At 41.2% G+C, this 16037-nt stretch overlaps 2 protein-coding genes across 5 annotated transcripts in view; one reads left to right on the top strand and one right to left on the bottom strand.

Annotated features, from left to right (window-relative positions):
- Positions 1–343: 343 nt before the first annotated feature.
- Positions 344–15492, top strand: LOC128754119 (tropomodulin-1-like). Of its 4 annotated transcripts, none has more exons than XM_053856499.1 (13): positions 344–419; positions 854–963; positions 4273–4311; positions 4389–4532; positions 6854–7010; positions 7717–7833; positions 9058–9147; positions 9864–9994; positions 10092–10199; positions 10313–10456; positions 10698–10842; positions 11848–11947; positions 12611–15492. In XM_053856499.1, the coding sequence occupies exons 4-13, from the start codon at positions 4410–4412 to the stop codon at positions 12627–12629; spliced, it is 1134 nt and encodes a 377-aa protein (XP_053712474.1). In that variant the 5' UTR covers positions 344–419; positions 854–963; positions 4273–4311; positions 4389–4409; the 3' UTR covers positions 12630–15492. The 4 variants fall into 4 exon arrangements, with proteins under 4 accessions (XP_053712474.1, XP_053712471.1, XP_053712473.1 ...); XM_053856496.1 differs by having other exon boundaries at positions 805–963; XM_053856498.1 differs by lacking the exon at positions 344–419 and adding an exon at positions 486–747 and having other exon boundaries at positions 805–963.
- LOC128754120 (complexin-1-like) overlaps positions 14105–16037 on the bottom strand; it is an 18226-nt gene continuing 16293 nt past the window's right edge. The window contains exon 4 of the mRNA XM_053856501.1: positions 14105–15482. Within this exon, the coding sequence (XP_053712476.1) occupies positions 15291–15482 (192 nt within the window). The 3' untranslated portion in view covers positions 14105–15290. The remainder of the gene's footprint in view (positions 15483–16037) is intronic.

Genomic DNA, 16037 nt, shown 5'->3' with positions numbered 1-16037 from the left:
GAAAAAACAGTCAGTAAATGTAGCTAACGGGACACGTCTGCATACAGAGGCTGCGTTATACACAATAACAAAGTGAGTCGTGGGTCAGCTGATCGCGCACGTTAATCTCGAAATTTTCATTTGAAGTCCGGGACGTTCGAAAACCGAGGCAACATTGTATCTTGATTTTTAATTATCTGCTGTCACCTTGCATGCAAGGTACTTCAGTGTTTCCATTTGTGGTTGTTGTGGTTGTGATACGGAGTTTCTAGCTGGTTTTGTTTTTGTGCGAAGACAGATGCCTTATTTACATCCTGCACTGCTGGAGACGCGGGAATTACAGTTGTCGGCCATTTTGGAAAACGTCACATCAGAAACGAGCAAGTAGGTCTCTACTCGCGTGAACCTTTGAGCTTCGCAGGTTTCTTTTAACATTTAAGGTAATTGTTTTTTTTTAACGTACACCTACTGGTTTATTTGTCTTTAATGCTCAATGCGGTTTACCTGCTGCTTATCGCCGTCGGTTGACAGTATTTCGTCCCATGCTAGCATACAGGTGGAAGTGCGTTTAAGAGCAAATTAACGTGTGTTTAATATGTGTTTCGAAACTTAAATGAACTCTTCCCCGTTGACGGGGTTCCGTGACATCACTTGGAGTGACAGAGCAGCCGTGTGGGGGGAGAAAGAGGAGGGTCTCAAAGTTTCCTTTGCCCTTTATGGGAGACGAGCTTCTACCTCCGCAGACAGTCCACCGAGGACGGAGAGGAAGTTGTGTGAGCCCGTCTGGTTTCGGATGATCTCGGGATTAACTGTGTGTCATGGCAGTTTTCTCCTAGAAAACTTCTCCAGGATTCCCGCTTCCGTGTCCCCGCAGTTGAGCCGGAGGTGCAGCGAGTCGCGGCGGCTCTCGGAGACCATATCTGGTCAAAGTATTCGCGTCTGTCACCCAGCGGGATCGTCCGGCTATATATAGACCCGAAGGAGGTACGTATATAGATGCAACGCTTCTTCATGAGCCTTAAAGCGACTATTGTTTTAAATCGAATTATGCATTTCTATTAGGCGCATGTGAGCACACGGCTTTTGAAAACGCTTTAAAGAAACAACCGATGTGAAAGTCTGATTTCTTACATTTGCATTATTATCGGTAGAACATAAAGTGCATGGAAGTTGCATTGTCAAAAAAATAAAAATACAAAAGATAAATCACGCAAAACGTTCCCTCGCATATGAACAACTTTTGCTGAAGGCACAACATTTAATTTCCCCCTGAATGTTTGAATACATTTCCTGAAGTTCAATAATAAAGAAAAGAGCCTGGAATATATTGTAACACTCACCCAAATTATAAATCTTCAGCAGCTGCTTTGCCGGATTTGCACGTGTAATTGTTTTATAAAACTGTTTACATTTAGCTGTTTTCAACTCCCCCGCACCCTGTATTTTTTTTTTCTTTTATCCATCTCTGCTAAATTGAAGTCTGTGTATGTTGCAGAAAACTGATAAAATACCCTGGAACCTGTTTTTGTTAAGTAATATGGATCATTTTCCTGTCACTGCATGGCTTGAAAAATAACTGGATGAGATACGATTTGCATAAAAACCTATTTACAATGATCAGAAGTGGCTTCAGGAGAAGGTTGCAAGATTGGAAATTATATCATGTAAGTTCAAGATAATAAATCAATGAAAGGTGATCAACACTGCGGTGGGGTTTTAGTGCCTCTTTCGTTGTGCAAATACTAGATCGTATTGTGATTGTGAAAAGTGTCATGCTGACCAAACATGATTCAATTGTGGAAGTTCAGATGCAAACCTTTCCCCACAGTATCCTACATAGCATCACAATGTGACATTTGCATTTAAGCATTTAAACACATAAAAATGCTGAAAATAATTTAGATTTTTTTCCCAGCTAGTCATACCTCTGTTGACACTAGTTGCCCACTAGGAAAGTTGCCAACAAGAAACGCTCATTATAAACTGGAAAATGCACTGTACCGTAGTCATTACAGTAATTCCCATTTAAACCCTTTCAGAGATGCATTCAGGTTTGTATTGCCATTTATTTATCTACACTCTGTTATGTTGTTCTTTTAATCAAAGTAGGTGCAGCTGTAGTACATATTTCAGTGTTGTTCAGCCTGTGTTGTTTTCATTCTTTCATCCTTCATTCTCAAATACACTGAGAAAACTGAAGTTCTGTTGAGGACAGTTATTTTGGCAGTTTACCTTGGGGAGGATTAATTGTGTTTGAGTGTGATTATACTTGAGAGATTGCTGTTTACGCCAGTATCAAAACTTAACGACCGGTTGACTAATGACCTTTGCTGCTATTCTCAGAGGCTGTGGGACCTCAAACGCCTGTTTAGAGGGCCAAACCGTATTTGATGTGAAAATGGGCCTTTTTCATTGCTTTTCTGTTTCAGTTCACTTAATCTTGTCTGATGAAGCATGTGGATGCAGAAACTTTGTTAGTCCACCGGCAGTCTGTTTGACATCATCAGAGCAAGTCGGGCTCTTCCAGCACACTTGCAGCGTTGTTTGGAGTTCGGCCCAGATTTTCATCTTTGGTTTTGGAAACTTGTCCTGTCACGGAGCTTAAAGAAAGCAGAACAAAACAATGGCACGCTTGACCCCCTCTTCTCTCCGGCACTTGGCCAGATAGCCCAGCTGACGCATTCAGGATCAAAAGCTTTGCAAGTTTTCTGCCTAATTTGATGCGTGATCCCTCGATGAAGACTGTGAGGTTAATATTAGCATGCTGTTACAAGAAAGCCGTGAAGAAAACAGCTCCAACTCCGGTCGTGGCGTTAATTAGCCTGATGTGTAGAAGCAGAACACATGCTGCGTGTTTGGTGTGGTGACCCACAAATGTTCTGCTGTCCTCTTCCATGAACAGCTGTCTGCCCCCAGCTGAGAATCTGTGCTGCCTGTAAAACCAGACAGAGGTCTTGTCTGGACACAACAACAGCTGAGAGGGAGAACTATTTTGGACTTTTCTTTTATTAAATAACACTCAAAAAACACTAAATAACCCTCGACCAAAGAGCTGCTGAAATACGAAAAAAACTTGATTGTGTTTGTCCATGGGCAAATAAAAATCCTGCTGGGAAACAATGACGCATCTAGCACACCTTGTCACTACAATTACTTTAAAGTCCATTTATTTTAGCTATTTTGTACTACTGTCAAGTTGTCTGTTTTTTAGCGCGTTCTGAACCCAGCTTTGCTTGTAAACAGTAGCCTTATAAAGCTATCCAAATCAATAGGTCTGAGCCATTAAAATTTAAAAATTTCAAAGCAGCCATACATTTTTTAAAATATATACCTTCCCTTCCCCTTTTCCTGCATTTGAACTGCAGCAGTACTAAACAACAGTTTTGTATGACCATCTACCCATAGACCTCATTTCCTGCATGTCGTTGATGGACAGTTGTAGCCAGCCAATGGCAGACATCCATCTTCAACATCCTTTTGTATTATGTTTTGTTTTCCTTAACAAAATTTTCCAGTAAACCTATAGTCATACTATAACAATATTGAAGTATCCGATCTGAATACTGAGATGTAAAATTTTGCCAAATTCCTCAGTCCTGCGAGTGACCAATCACCTCTAAGTGAGTTCATCCCAGCCCTTCCTGAAAATGTGGTGAAGATCCTTTAGATTTATGCTGTTTCACAAACAAACTATTGGCAAAGAAGACTTCGGATGTGATCATGGTTAAGGCCAGCTTTGTACAAGTCAAAGCAGTGGAGTGGTGTAGTGTAGAAGTTGGGGTCAAAAGATGGAAAAGTCAGAGCTTATTCATAACAGAAAAGAGAAGCAGCTTGGTTTGGTTTCCTTCAGTGGAATAAGGGTCTCTGTGTTTTTGTTTTAAACTCTCATTGGACCAAAGAGTCGCTTACACAGGCTCATTGTTTCATAACTGTTGTCTTAAACATGATTTCCTTGTAGAAAACATTAGGGTTGGTGTTGTTAGAGGTTTTGTGTCTGTATACAAACTCTGATTTGATTTCTCTGAACTTAGATATCTGCTGCTCATGTTGAAATTTTCACATTAAAATAGCCCTTAACCACGCAGAGCTTCTGTGTGTTGTGTTTTTGTTTTTCACTAGTTTTCACTTTTTCCCACTGACCTTGCTGTTCTCAGCAAGAGGCTATGTTAAATCTATCAAACAAGCCTTTTAGGCTTGCGTGTCACTCTGACTTTATTTTTTGTGTGGAACTAATTGAAACACAAAAAATTGTTTGCTCGTATTTATTTTGCGGTTTTTTTTTTTTTATGACAGGGCTGTCCAGTGTTTTTCTTGCCTACAAGACAGGTTGAGGTGAGTCTGAGCCCACAGTTCACAACAAAATAGTCCCTCATAACTTATAATATTTCCACTGTGTCTGTGTATTCCAGTTTGTAGGTGTGGAGTCCACCATGTCTGTGTTAAGGAAGGAGATGGAAAAGTACCGAGATATAGATGAGGACGAGTTGCTGCAGAAACTATCAGAGGAAGAGCTACAGCGTCTAGAAGATGAATTGGAAGAACTGGACCCAGATGTGAGTATAGAACAAGAGTTGAGAGGCCGACTCTGTCGTTGTTGCCCTTGTATAGATGTTCGTCAATGTCTGCACACATTTACTATTCTTCTTTATCTGTGCGGTGTGTGGTGGTTTCCCTGCTTATATTAGCGCCCTCACCGCAGCAAAAGCAGCGCATCCGTTTCCCTGTTGTTTAGTCCCAGAGACCTTTTAATGAGGTGTTTATTTCTGCTTTTGTTGCATCTAATGCCAGCTACCTATCGTTCGCCATGCATCACTGGTCGTAATGACAGCAAGTGCAACAGTTATTGTAAATGCCAGAGCGATGACTAAAAGAGAACAACGTGATACATTTGGTGGGCTTGCGTCAGAGGCCCGCTTCAATAAAAATAAAACAGTAGAAGCCACAGAGCATGTGCTTGTCTTGGTCATTGGTGTTGAAGTTATTGCACCATGGCAGAAAACACTTTTGGGTTTTCCCAGCAAGACTGCCCACATATGTTCCAGGATGCTGGGTAGAAGACCTCATCATTTCCTGGACCGACAAACAAGTCATGTGTCTCCATCGAGAAGAACTTTGTTTAAGGTTACAACCGTGGCCCATTAGTCCTGTTTACAAGGTTGCTGCGCAAATGTCAAGTTCAATTATTGATCCCGATTCGAGATAGTTTGTTAAATATTAGTGTAACACACACTCATATTTGACGTAGAATGAGCCTTATCTGATTCCCTCTGACTTAAGAGCCCCTTTACTTATTATATATTTATTAAGAATAGCCCAACAAAGTAACATTGAATTTACAAGCCACCAGTTGTAAGTACAGAACTATATAAATTTGCATTACCGGACCCGTCCTAAGGTTCCACCAACAGAACCATACAAGGGAATTAGTTTTGTTTTTAAGTGGTCCTGCCAGAAGTACAGATCTTTTTTTCAGAGTCTACTATGTTCATCATAAAAGCTCTTAACAAGGGGTGTAGGGATTTTTAAAAACTCCGTGTGGTAGATGACTTCAGAAAAAGGGAATCTGTGATGTGTGCAAAACTGTGAGGGCATTGAAAAGGAGTTGTTTTAGAAGTTATTTAAGTTAAACTAAATAATTGTGTACATTTTTATACATCACGTTTGTTTTGTTTTGCATGACAAACAGCAGGAGGAAAATCAAAGGGAATTAAATCTACTGTTGTAAGACATAATGATAAATTATTTACTTAAAAAAATAATGCATATTACAACATTTTTCTGGGCAACCATTCCAGGTGCGCTACATTATATAACGTAATGTCATAACCAAAACATCCATGATGATGAAGAAGAATAAATGAGACGGTGCTGGTAGACAGAACTTTTAAGCTTGGATGCACAGAGCATGTTGTCCTGAGCAGCAAAATATTTTTTCAGTAGAGCACTTCCATCCTGAGGTTTCATTTGATGTGGACAGATTCAACTTAAATTTGATCGTTCTGGTGTCAAATATTGAATTGCGATCTACTGAAAATTTTACATTTCATTAACTTAGTTTTTTTTTCTTTAAACTCTTCTAACGCACCGTTATTGCCTGTTTTTGAAGCTGATACCTTTCTAGTGGTTACACGAATGGTGAACTGAACCAGCACGGGCTGTTGTGAGGTGGGACTGTGAAAAGGGGACAGGAGGTACAGTACAGTTAGAGGGGACAGACATCTAATAGAGTTAAAAATACCATAGTAGAGTGAAAGAGGTGAGATAGCTGCAGCTGATGCAAGTGTGTGATATAAAAAGCCTGGCAGAGATTGTGCGATGGTCACCTTGTTCACCCACCATGATGTAGACAGAGGATGAACATTACAGGAGCCAAATGGGAGATTTCAACACTAATACCTGCAGTGAAGCGTATTTCTAGTTTATGGCTGATTCCAGTGTTAGCCATTTTAATATTTTGGTATGAATGTGTGGGCTTAATGCAGATCTGAGGAAAGAAACTGTTGCAAGGCCTCAGAGTGCCGAGAGGTCAGATAAGATATGAAGCTATAAGTAGCACTTCTAAGAGCTTGGTTTAAAGTTTAAAAATAACAGCACAGTTCTAAAGCTCTGGGAAATGTCTAGCTTCTGTGTAGTGCAGGGATTTGGATAACATTGACTCTGAGGCTTGTATAGTCACCAAACAGAGTGTCAAAGTATTTTTTAAATCTTCTGTCATGATGCTTTTATGATTGATGTGGCTCATTACTGAGTGATATTGATCAAGTTCTGCTCAGGAAATCGATATCTATTTGCTCTCTTTCAGCCAAGAGCATCCGTTCTCTGGTCCTGGTGCTTGAACTTTTTTTCTTCATTGATCATTTTTTTCCATGTTTAGAATGCATTACTGCCTGCTGGAATGCGGCAGAAGGACCAGACCAAGAAGGCACCAACTGGAACGTTTCAGAGAGACAACCTGATTGCCCACCTTGAGAAACAAGCCAAGGAACATCCAGACAGAGAAGACCTGGTGCCTTTCACCGGAGAGAAGCGAGGTGATTTTGTGTTGCATTTATTGTCATTCATGTTGAACCTAGTAAGGTGGAACAGTTTTCCAAGTTAATGGAGTGGTTTGTTCTTTCTTGTGTGACCTTTCCATGGTGTGCTACCCTCTAGTCCTGCATGTGATGGCTCTGGCCAGACTTCATATCAAGCAGGGGGATCAGCGATAAACAAGGAAAGATTATGACTGCGTGAACCTCCTGTGGAGTTGGAAGACAAAGTCAGCGAGAGTGTGACCACAGTGGAAATCGAGAGATTCCGGACGTGTCGTTGTGAAACTTTAGAGGTGGACACTGCTGTCACCCCCAGTATTTTTGGCAGCTGTCTTAGCAGCTGGGTGGGAGTGACTGTTTGGAAGTGACAGATAAGACTACCCTCGGGGGGCGGATTCATTTACAGACATTCTATTTCATCCATGATACTTAACTCTGGAAGTTTGAGCTATTTAGCACAACCCATTGCTTCTATCAAATTGGACTTTTATCATATTTTCTGTTGTTTAATATGCACTTTGCTGACCTGAGTTGGATCATGATTAATTCCATTTATTGCTTGTTTGTCTCCACTACATTGGTTTAGATTAGTATTTTCAAAATGTTGTTTTCAAAGCCAAGATAAAGTAGCAGTTTCATTCTCACCTTGCTTTGTCATTTCTGTTTCCATTCAAACTTTTTAAAATATATCCCATTGTTTTTGCAGGGAAGGCTTGGGTTCCTAAAACAAGAGTGGACCCCATCATGGAGAATGTGACTCTGGAGCCCGAGCTGGAAGAAGCTCTGGCCAGTGCTACTGATGCAGAACTATGTGACATTGCTGGTAAAGAATGCACATAAAGACACATGCCGTTTTCAGTGTCAGTTTATCTTTAAAAAGATTATTTAATCTTAACCTTTTTTTCTTCTTGCTCCGCTTTTTTCCAATGATTGATTTCATTTTAACTCCATCTCCATCTAGTCCTTTGACTGAAAGAGTCGTTCTTGTCTTCATCTACCTCTTTTTCATTTCCCTCAGTTCTCCCTTCATCTCACCACCTTCCCCATCCATCCATCCATCTCCTCCTTCGCCTTTTCTGCTGGATCAGCGGCTATTAGCTGATCGTCGCACAGGTTATCTTTGTAGGCTGCACGCAGTGTTTGCACGGCCAAACCTTTAGATAGTCAGAACCAAATAAATGACTTTAAACACGCCTGGTGCGACTGAGTGAGCACCCGGGCCAATATTGTCATTTATTCCACTGAAATGCTTGTTTGATAGTTCTGGCATCAATGTCCATATTATTGCTGAAAATAGAGTTTTCATTCATGAATGAACTCTGCATCATGGGAGCCCAATTCATTGTGTTAATGATGGTAGATTGTAGTTGTGTAAACAGTTTTTAAAATCATCAATAGAATGTTTAAATCGGCACAAGTTTCATTAAAATGATATATGGGTTTTTGAACTTTTAGCTTCTGGTTTATATTTACAATTGTGAAAGCAATATTTTTAGAAAAACATAGTGGCAGAAAAAAAAAATATATATATATATTGCATGACTATTCAACATCAGTATTATGTTCTCATTTATCTTGCATATGGTGTTTTATTCCTGTCGAGTGTGGTGAAATGTTGGTTTGACACCTCCAATATAAGAGACATTACTGCATCGATAATGTGTTGACTTTAATAAGCCCTTGAAAGTATCATGCTCCCCCTCTGTCAGGAGCTTGTTGTGCTTTGTCATTGTGTATCTTGCGAAGACGATATGTCCTTGTGGTCTGGATGCAGCTCACGAACCAAAGCTGCTTCTCCTTAAATCACTTTTATACCTTCACCGACTAATCCCTTTCCTTCCATTGCATTGATGACGTAGCCGCTCATTGTTGTTCAGCCACCCAAAAGAGGTCAGGCCGCAGGCTTGGCAGCCAGCAGAAGTAATGCACTGCTCAGTTTCAACCCTAAAAACTACTGAGTGCTTGTCCCCTGAGTGGTTGCAACAGGACCAACAGTTTGTTTTACCGGAGTTGTCCCGATACTAACTGTTCTGTGCATGTCTTTCAGCTATCCTGGGAATGCACACGTTGATGAGCAACCAGCAGTACTACGAGGCTCTGGCGAGCAGCAACATTGTCAACAAGCAGGGGCTGAACAGTACGACACACACAAACACTCCAAGTGTGCACTCTTGTTTCTCTAACTGCACAATGTATGTGCGGTCAGAAAAGATGGGCTGGCTTACAAAAACATCACATCATATGAAAAAAATGTTGGAATGATTTCAGTTGTGATGAACGTTTGTTTTCCTTCCAAACATTACAGTTGTATTTTTACACCACCCCCACTTGGAGACACAATAGTTCATGCACCCACAGCACTTCTCAGTCCCTCAAAAATAACATTTACCTGCTCACTGTAAACCGGCGTATCTGGCTCAGCTAGAAACACTTTTCCAAACACACATAAACTAATGAGTGGTTTATTTTTGCACCATGACTTAACCTATACATTTACCTTAATCGCCAAATAGAGACCGGCCGAGCATCTGACTTCCAAATATGACTCTCTCATAAAAATAGTTGCCTGTAAACTTGTGAATCGCACGCTCCAAGCTGCTGCAGCTCAAAATTTGGAGATGTTTTCAACATGACCTGTTGAAGAGTCTTGTCTCAAACTAATCCTATCAAACGCACATTAGTCATGGTAGAGCTGGTGAAAAGGAGTAATGGACTGTTGACTGCTACGTTTTGTTTGGCCGCTCCGTTACTTAGTTATGTTGCTGTGTTTTCAATCTCTGTCTGAAAGTCATCTCATGAAATCTTTCCAAAATATCAGTGTGCTCAGGCGTCTTTCCCATTCTCATGTATTAGGTGTGATCCAGTGTACCCAGTACAAACCTGTGCCCGACGAGGAGCCCAACGCTACTGACGTTGAAGACACTTTGATCAGACTAAAGAGGAATGACCCCGAGTTAGTGGAAGTCAATCTTAACAACATCAAGGTGTAGCATTACAGTTTACACATCATGGAAGGCTGTATGTGGTTGTCTCATGAAGACATATTTAAACGTAACATACTACGTATTTTTCTCTACTCAGAACATCCCAATCCCAACACTGAAAGCGTATGCAGAAGCTTTGATAGAAAACACTGTGGTTGAAAGGTTCAGTATCGTGGGAACCAGAAGCAATGACCCTGTTGCATTTGTAAGTTGCACACAGAAAATATATTCACTCATCAGATGATGTATTTTGGCTTAGTCATGCTTAAAAGTGACACAAATATTGTTATTCTTTCTGTTCTTCTTGATTCTTGTCAGGCTCTGGCCGAGATGCTGAAGGTCAACACAACACTGAAGAGCTTGAATGTCGAGTCCAACTTCATCACTGGGGCTGGAATCCTTTCCCTCATAGAAGCGCTGCAGAACAACACCACACTACTGGAGCTTAAGATAGACAATCAAGTATGACCATAGCACAGCACACGCAAGGAATGTTTGTTCTTACTTGATGTTTAGTTAGATCCTAGGTCGTCAAAAATAAAACATATATTTGAATAACTTCTCTGGAAATTTGATGAAATTATTAAAAATGCAATTATAATGAAGAAAAAGTTTGGCGTCAGTCACAGTGAGTTTTGGTGGTGAATTCTAGCGGAGCGGTTGGTCCTTTGTGACTTCATACCTCCCTTCCTTGTGAGTGCAGAGCCAGCCTTTAGGCAACAAGGTGGAGATGGAGATCGCCAGCATGCTGGAGAAGAACACTTCGCTGTTGAAGTTTGGCTACCACTTCACTCAGCAAGGCCCTCGTCTGCGGGGCTCCAACGCCATGATGAACAACAACGACCTCGGTGGGTCTATCACATAACGCACACTGATCTGTCTCACAACAAAGTCCTTTTCAGTCGACAAGGATACGACAAACAAACAGTAATTGAAGTTGTATGTTGTGTGATGTTTGGCAGCCACGGGGCCCCTCATTCAGCCAAGACTTTATCTTCACACTTTATCTTCTTGCAGTCCATTTTATTTCAGCTTTAAGAGAAGAGTCAGTGACATCAGCGACTTGTAACTCAGCGTTGCGGCCAGATGCCCTCAGCTTTTTGAGACAGGACTTTCCCATAGATGACATCACATTCTAAAAAAGTTGTTGCATGAGAGCGTGCTGCAGGAATGATTTTCTTGTTTCATGATAGCTGATGTTGATATGGACTTTTAGGGGGAAAGTCTCTGCGGGTTTTGCTAAAAAAAAAAAAAACAAAACAGCACGTTTGAAAACAGCTCTTGCTTTCGAAGGTTACAGAGTAGCTCTACCCAGCATTTTGTTTTCTCACCTTCTATAAAGCTATCCCCAGCTAATGTTATGGTCCTTTGGTTTGGCTACAAAGTTCACGGTATCTAAGCCAGTGATGCATAGATGAGGTTTCATGAAACAGTGTTCTACTTTTCAGAGGCCACTAGATGGTGCTGTTTGCTTTAGAAATGGTGTGAGGTTTCCAATAAAACGTTTTACAGCAGACAGTGCCATCTGGTGGCCTTTGAAAATCAGGACGCCGTTTCATGAAACTTGCTTAGATACAGGTGACCCTGCTCCTCCTGTCAGTGCACATCCTTCACAAAATAGTTTCCAAGTCGCTGACTCTTCCCAAAATATAAGTCATGTGATGTGACAAGTCGCGGCTGCTGCAGTTTGCAGAACTGTAATGAGGATGTCTGATGAGAACAACACAAGTGACAGAGACTCAGTGAATGTGTATCATGTGAGGACAGCTGGTGTTGATGTGTAACTCGTGCGTGGGTTTTTCATGATTGTGGCGACAGTGCTTCATACTTTCCCTCCCTCTTTCATTTTAAAGCCCGAGTCGTCAGGTCACAGTCTGATGGCTCCTTCACACTAACTCTGTCCGTCCCCGAGCTGGAGAGAGCCTTTGGGAAAAAGTTCAAATCCAAGACTAAGTAAACTTATTTGCCTTGCTTCCTCTTGCCAAAACTGACAAGGCGCTTCTTTACTGCTCCGAGAGCCTTTCCTCTGCAGCACTCGCCCCTTGCTTTGATCCTTCATTTCATTTTCCCTGGACAGCACCCAGTACTGTCCGATACTGGAGAGAAGTCCAGTCCTGAGCGCACCGGAGCTATGACAGGATTCTTGTGTAGCGCTTCATGCCTGCCTCTAGGGAGGTTGGATGCTATTTTTATTTAGGGATGCATGGTTGCTATGGCTGTCAAAAACTGACAGTCCAAACGAAAGAAACAACATAAAATGTAGTGTAGAACATTTCTAAGATTTAGACTGAAATAGATATGTGGATTTTTAGATAAATATGTCTTACACATTCACGGATAAATAAAAATGATGTCTTATTTTAGCTCAAAAGTCTTCCTGTGCTTCATCACGTCTTATTGCTGCATCATTGAATTGGAAACATCTAGGCAGTTTTGTTCTCCCTCCAGATCTTCTCAGTCTTTAACTCTGCTGCTGCAAGAACAACACCTTGGTCTTTCAAGCATTTTTTGCTTTCCAATCCTCTTGCTTCTTGCGAAGCAAGCAAACTCTGCTCCTCAAGCCGAGCATGATGACCAAGTGTTCCTTTTCTCACTTCTTTCTTTCTCCCACCACAGTAAGAAAGAGAAGGCTTGAGGGAGGACCCATCTTCCCCAAGTGTCGGACGAACGTGTAGACCCTCCTCCGTCCTTCAGAAGCTCTCGTTCAGCATCACTCCATTCATCAGCAACCCAGACACGACCGGCGTCTGTGTCTGAGTGTGGACTAATTATTTGACAAAAGAAGACCAGGTCGTTCTGCTAAGCACAGATCAGGAAACTACGCAGGTGATTCTGTCATTGTTTTTCAGTTTCTTTGAATGAATCATGAAAAAAAACTTAGCTTTGAACATCCAAACTCTCTAAGCTATTCAAGATTAAGCAGGGTTGAACATGTAGAATGTATTTTTACCATCACCCGATTACTGGATAGTGTAATGTGGTAAAAAAAAAAAAAAAAAAAAAAAAAAAAAACAACTGTGTAAAAATACTGCTGTAAATGAACATGTGCACACTAATTACACTGTTGCATCATCCAGGATTACCTGTCTACGGAGCACTGCTGCTGGCAGAGAACAGCAGCTGTTCAGTTTGAGTGTTACTGACTCATTTAGGTTTTTTAAAATTCACTGTAAATTATTCTCGCACCTTTTACAGTGATCGCAGCCAAAATAATGGAGTGCATGTTCCGAAAGTTCTCTTTTATGTAGAGTGTCTGTGTCATGTTTTTGATCACAGACGTGCATGGGCCTCGATTATTTTGCACCTAAATGCAGGGTCTGTTCCTGGTGAGCTCAGAGGTGAGACACTGTTGCGACTGTCGGTGTCGGGATGTCATCGGTTTAACCCAGATGTAGTGTTTTCATAGCGCTTACGACCAAGGGCAACATTTGCGATGGCGTCCCTCAAACTTATTGATAAATCAAAACCAGAAATCACCATAAATATATGGCGTGATGTATCAAAATCGCACACCAATTTGAAAAAAAAACTTAATTTCTCATGAAATAAGCTTTATGAAATCAATGAAATGTAGCTTCTTCATCCAGTTTCACTTGAGTGCTCCGTCGTCCACTCGACCCCATCGTGTGTCTCTGTCAAAGGTACGTGATGAACACTTGGTGCCGAATATGACCAACCTGCTGTCAGTCACTGGGTTCGTTCGTCCTGTTCTGTGTTTGTTACTTGGTTAGTGCGTTGTGATGTGCCTTGTTAGAAAACTCACTCTTGGTTTCGTTCTTGTGTTTTGTTTTCCGTTTTTGAAATAAATAAACCGTGGAAACATCGCGTTTTCTCCCTCATTATTAAACCCTTTTGGCTGTGGTCTAGTCTCGCATAAATGGGAAACAGCGACCATCCGCGGAGGAATCATGCAACTACAAAAAAAAGGTCATTTTTTTTCACTTTTTGTTGAACACAATTTGTTGTGGCGTTCAAGTCTTTGTCTCGGGCCCTCAGCCAACTCCGGACCCTTGGCTGGGGGCCTATCTTGTTGCAAGTGCCCTGCTTATACACAACCTTTTGTTATTTAAACCTTAAGTTACCCCCCCAAAAGAATGAAGCGACGGTGCCTTTAATGTGAACAAGGTTTTTATTTATTTTCAGGCAGAAACATACATAATAATCCTTTATTGCTCATAACAGCGTCTTCTGGTTCTTCTCAAGTGAAGCTGACACCAACCTTTAATCTCAACTATTCATGTTTGATTATCCACCAGTTTTCACGTGAAGCAAAACCTATTCTTGTGGTGTTCCATTCTTGATTAATAAAGCTTCAAAATTGTGTGCACACATTTCCATATACACATACACACCTGTTCAGTATTCTCCTCATTGTACAAAGTATATTTTTATAGCAATAGTAGTACTAGTGTATACACGGTAAGTTCTGTTTTTATGGCTAAAGGTCTCAGGTTTTGGCTATTCTTTGAACTGATATGGACATTCATCAGTGGAACTATATGGAGGAAAACCCTGCAAACCTGAATGCGTATCTAATATGTCTTACCGTTATTACTCTTATTACCGATAATATTTGTCAGAATATCAACATGAAAGTGAAAACACACTTAAACTCGAGAGTTATTGCCTTCATATTTTTGCAGGACAAAGACAAAGTGGATTTATTGTACATATTCACACGAGACAGACTGCATGCAAGATGTGAGGATTTCCCAGATCCATAATCTAATCTACACACTTAAAGCAAGTCGGGATTGGAAAGCGAGAGGCGAAACAACACTTGGGACAGGTGACATGTAACACGGCAACGAAACATCATTTCCGACTAGGTCAAACACATATGAGTTGCTTAAGGAGAACACAACGGAAGTCTCGGACGTTCTTTTTAAAATATGGCTTATCAAGTTATGTTGACTTTTAGGAGACACACAATACCATAGATTTAATCGTTGACTTGCCCTTCTTCAGGCTTATTTTATGTATTTATATACAAACTGGAGTGAGTTTTTGTCTTGGATGCAAGGAAAGCTCTTCAGTTGTCACAGGGAAGAATGTCAGGAGGCGTGGCCTCCTCTTCTCTTCTGTGGTGGAAAACAGCTAATGTGATATTACCAGCCCAGTCAGCCAAGCTCAGTCAACCAGGCTTCAGTACAAACTGCTGGATCTGCTCTTTAAATGTTATGATCTTTAATATAAATACCAGCATTACCCATTTCAAACCCCCTGACGGAAGCCATCTTTGTGAATGAAGCCTACTGACCTAGCCAGTGATGTCTGCATTAGTTAATGGACTAAGCTACTTCTTGAGCATGTCTTGCAGTGGCCCTGGCAGGTACTTCATCACTGTGTCCATGATGCTTTCCTCCTCCTCTTCGTCACCGCAGCCGGCCGGTACCGCCTTCTTGGGTCGGGTCAAGCTGCCGGCGGCGGGCTCTTCAGCGGCAGCGGCGGCTTCTGCTTCAGCCTCTTCTCGCTTTTTCAAGCCATACTGGTGAGAGGGGAACGGTTACAGTTACACTTGTGTTTCTGACTCACTGTTCGGAAACATTGTTGCCAAGACTCACGATTGATTCGTACACAGTGGAACATATTGAGAAATAAATCTCTGGTTCTCAACTCATCAGGCTTTTGGTTACAATAATAGCCCCCAACATCATATGCCCTGAAATTATATTTTAATAAAACAAATGCCCAGCAAAGGGCCTCCAACAAACTCAAAGCAGCTTTGCGACCCACTTTTGGGTCCCGACCCACCAGTTGAGAATCTGCTTTAGTGGTTGCACTGTGGCTCACAGGTTCAAGACTGGCTTGATGCAACCCTAGGATTGGTAAGCACAGGCCTGGGTTAAGTGTGGCCCCGTGACTGTATTTTTCAGCCCTCAAGACTTCATTGAATATTATTTTTGTGTATTTATTCACTGTTAAAAACACTTTACAGCCATGTTTTCGTATGTTAGATTTCTTTCTCTTTCTACATTTCTTTATTTGTTATTGTTATCCAATTGTCATCTCCGCATTTTTTGATTCTTGTTCAATATATTAA

Source organism: Synchiropus splendidus, chromosome 2 (assembly GCF_027744825.2).
Source record: "Synchiropus splendidus isolate RoL2022-P1 chromosome 2, RoL_Sspl_1.0, whole genome shotgun sequence".
NCBI lineage: Eukaryota > Metazoa > Chordata > Actinopteri > Syngnathiformes > Callionymidae > Synchiropus > Synchiropus splendidus.
This window is presented reverse-complemented; position numbering and strand designations above follow the sequence as displayed.

Bases quoted from the DNA above. Each gene is read 5' to 3' on its own strand.
- LOC128754119 (XM_053856499.1), top strand. From the start codon at position 4,410: ATGTCTGTGTTAAGGAAGGAGATGGAAAAGTACCGAGATATAGATGAG. The intron at 4,533-6,853 runs GTGAGTATAGAA...TTCCATGTTTAG, and splicing joins TGGAAGAACTGGACCCAGAT to AATGCATTACTGCCTGCTGG. The intron at 10,843-11,847 runs GTGGGTCTATCA...TTCATTTTAAAG, and splicing joins GATGAACAACAACGACCTCG to CCCGAGTCGTCAGGTCACAG.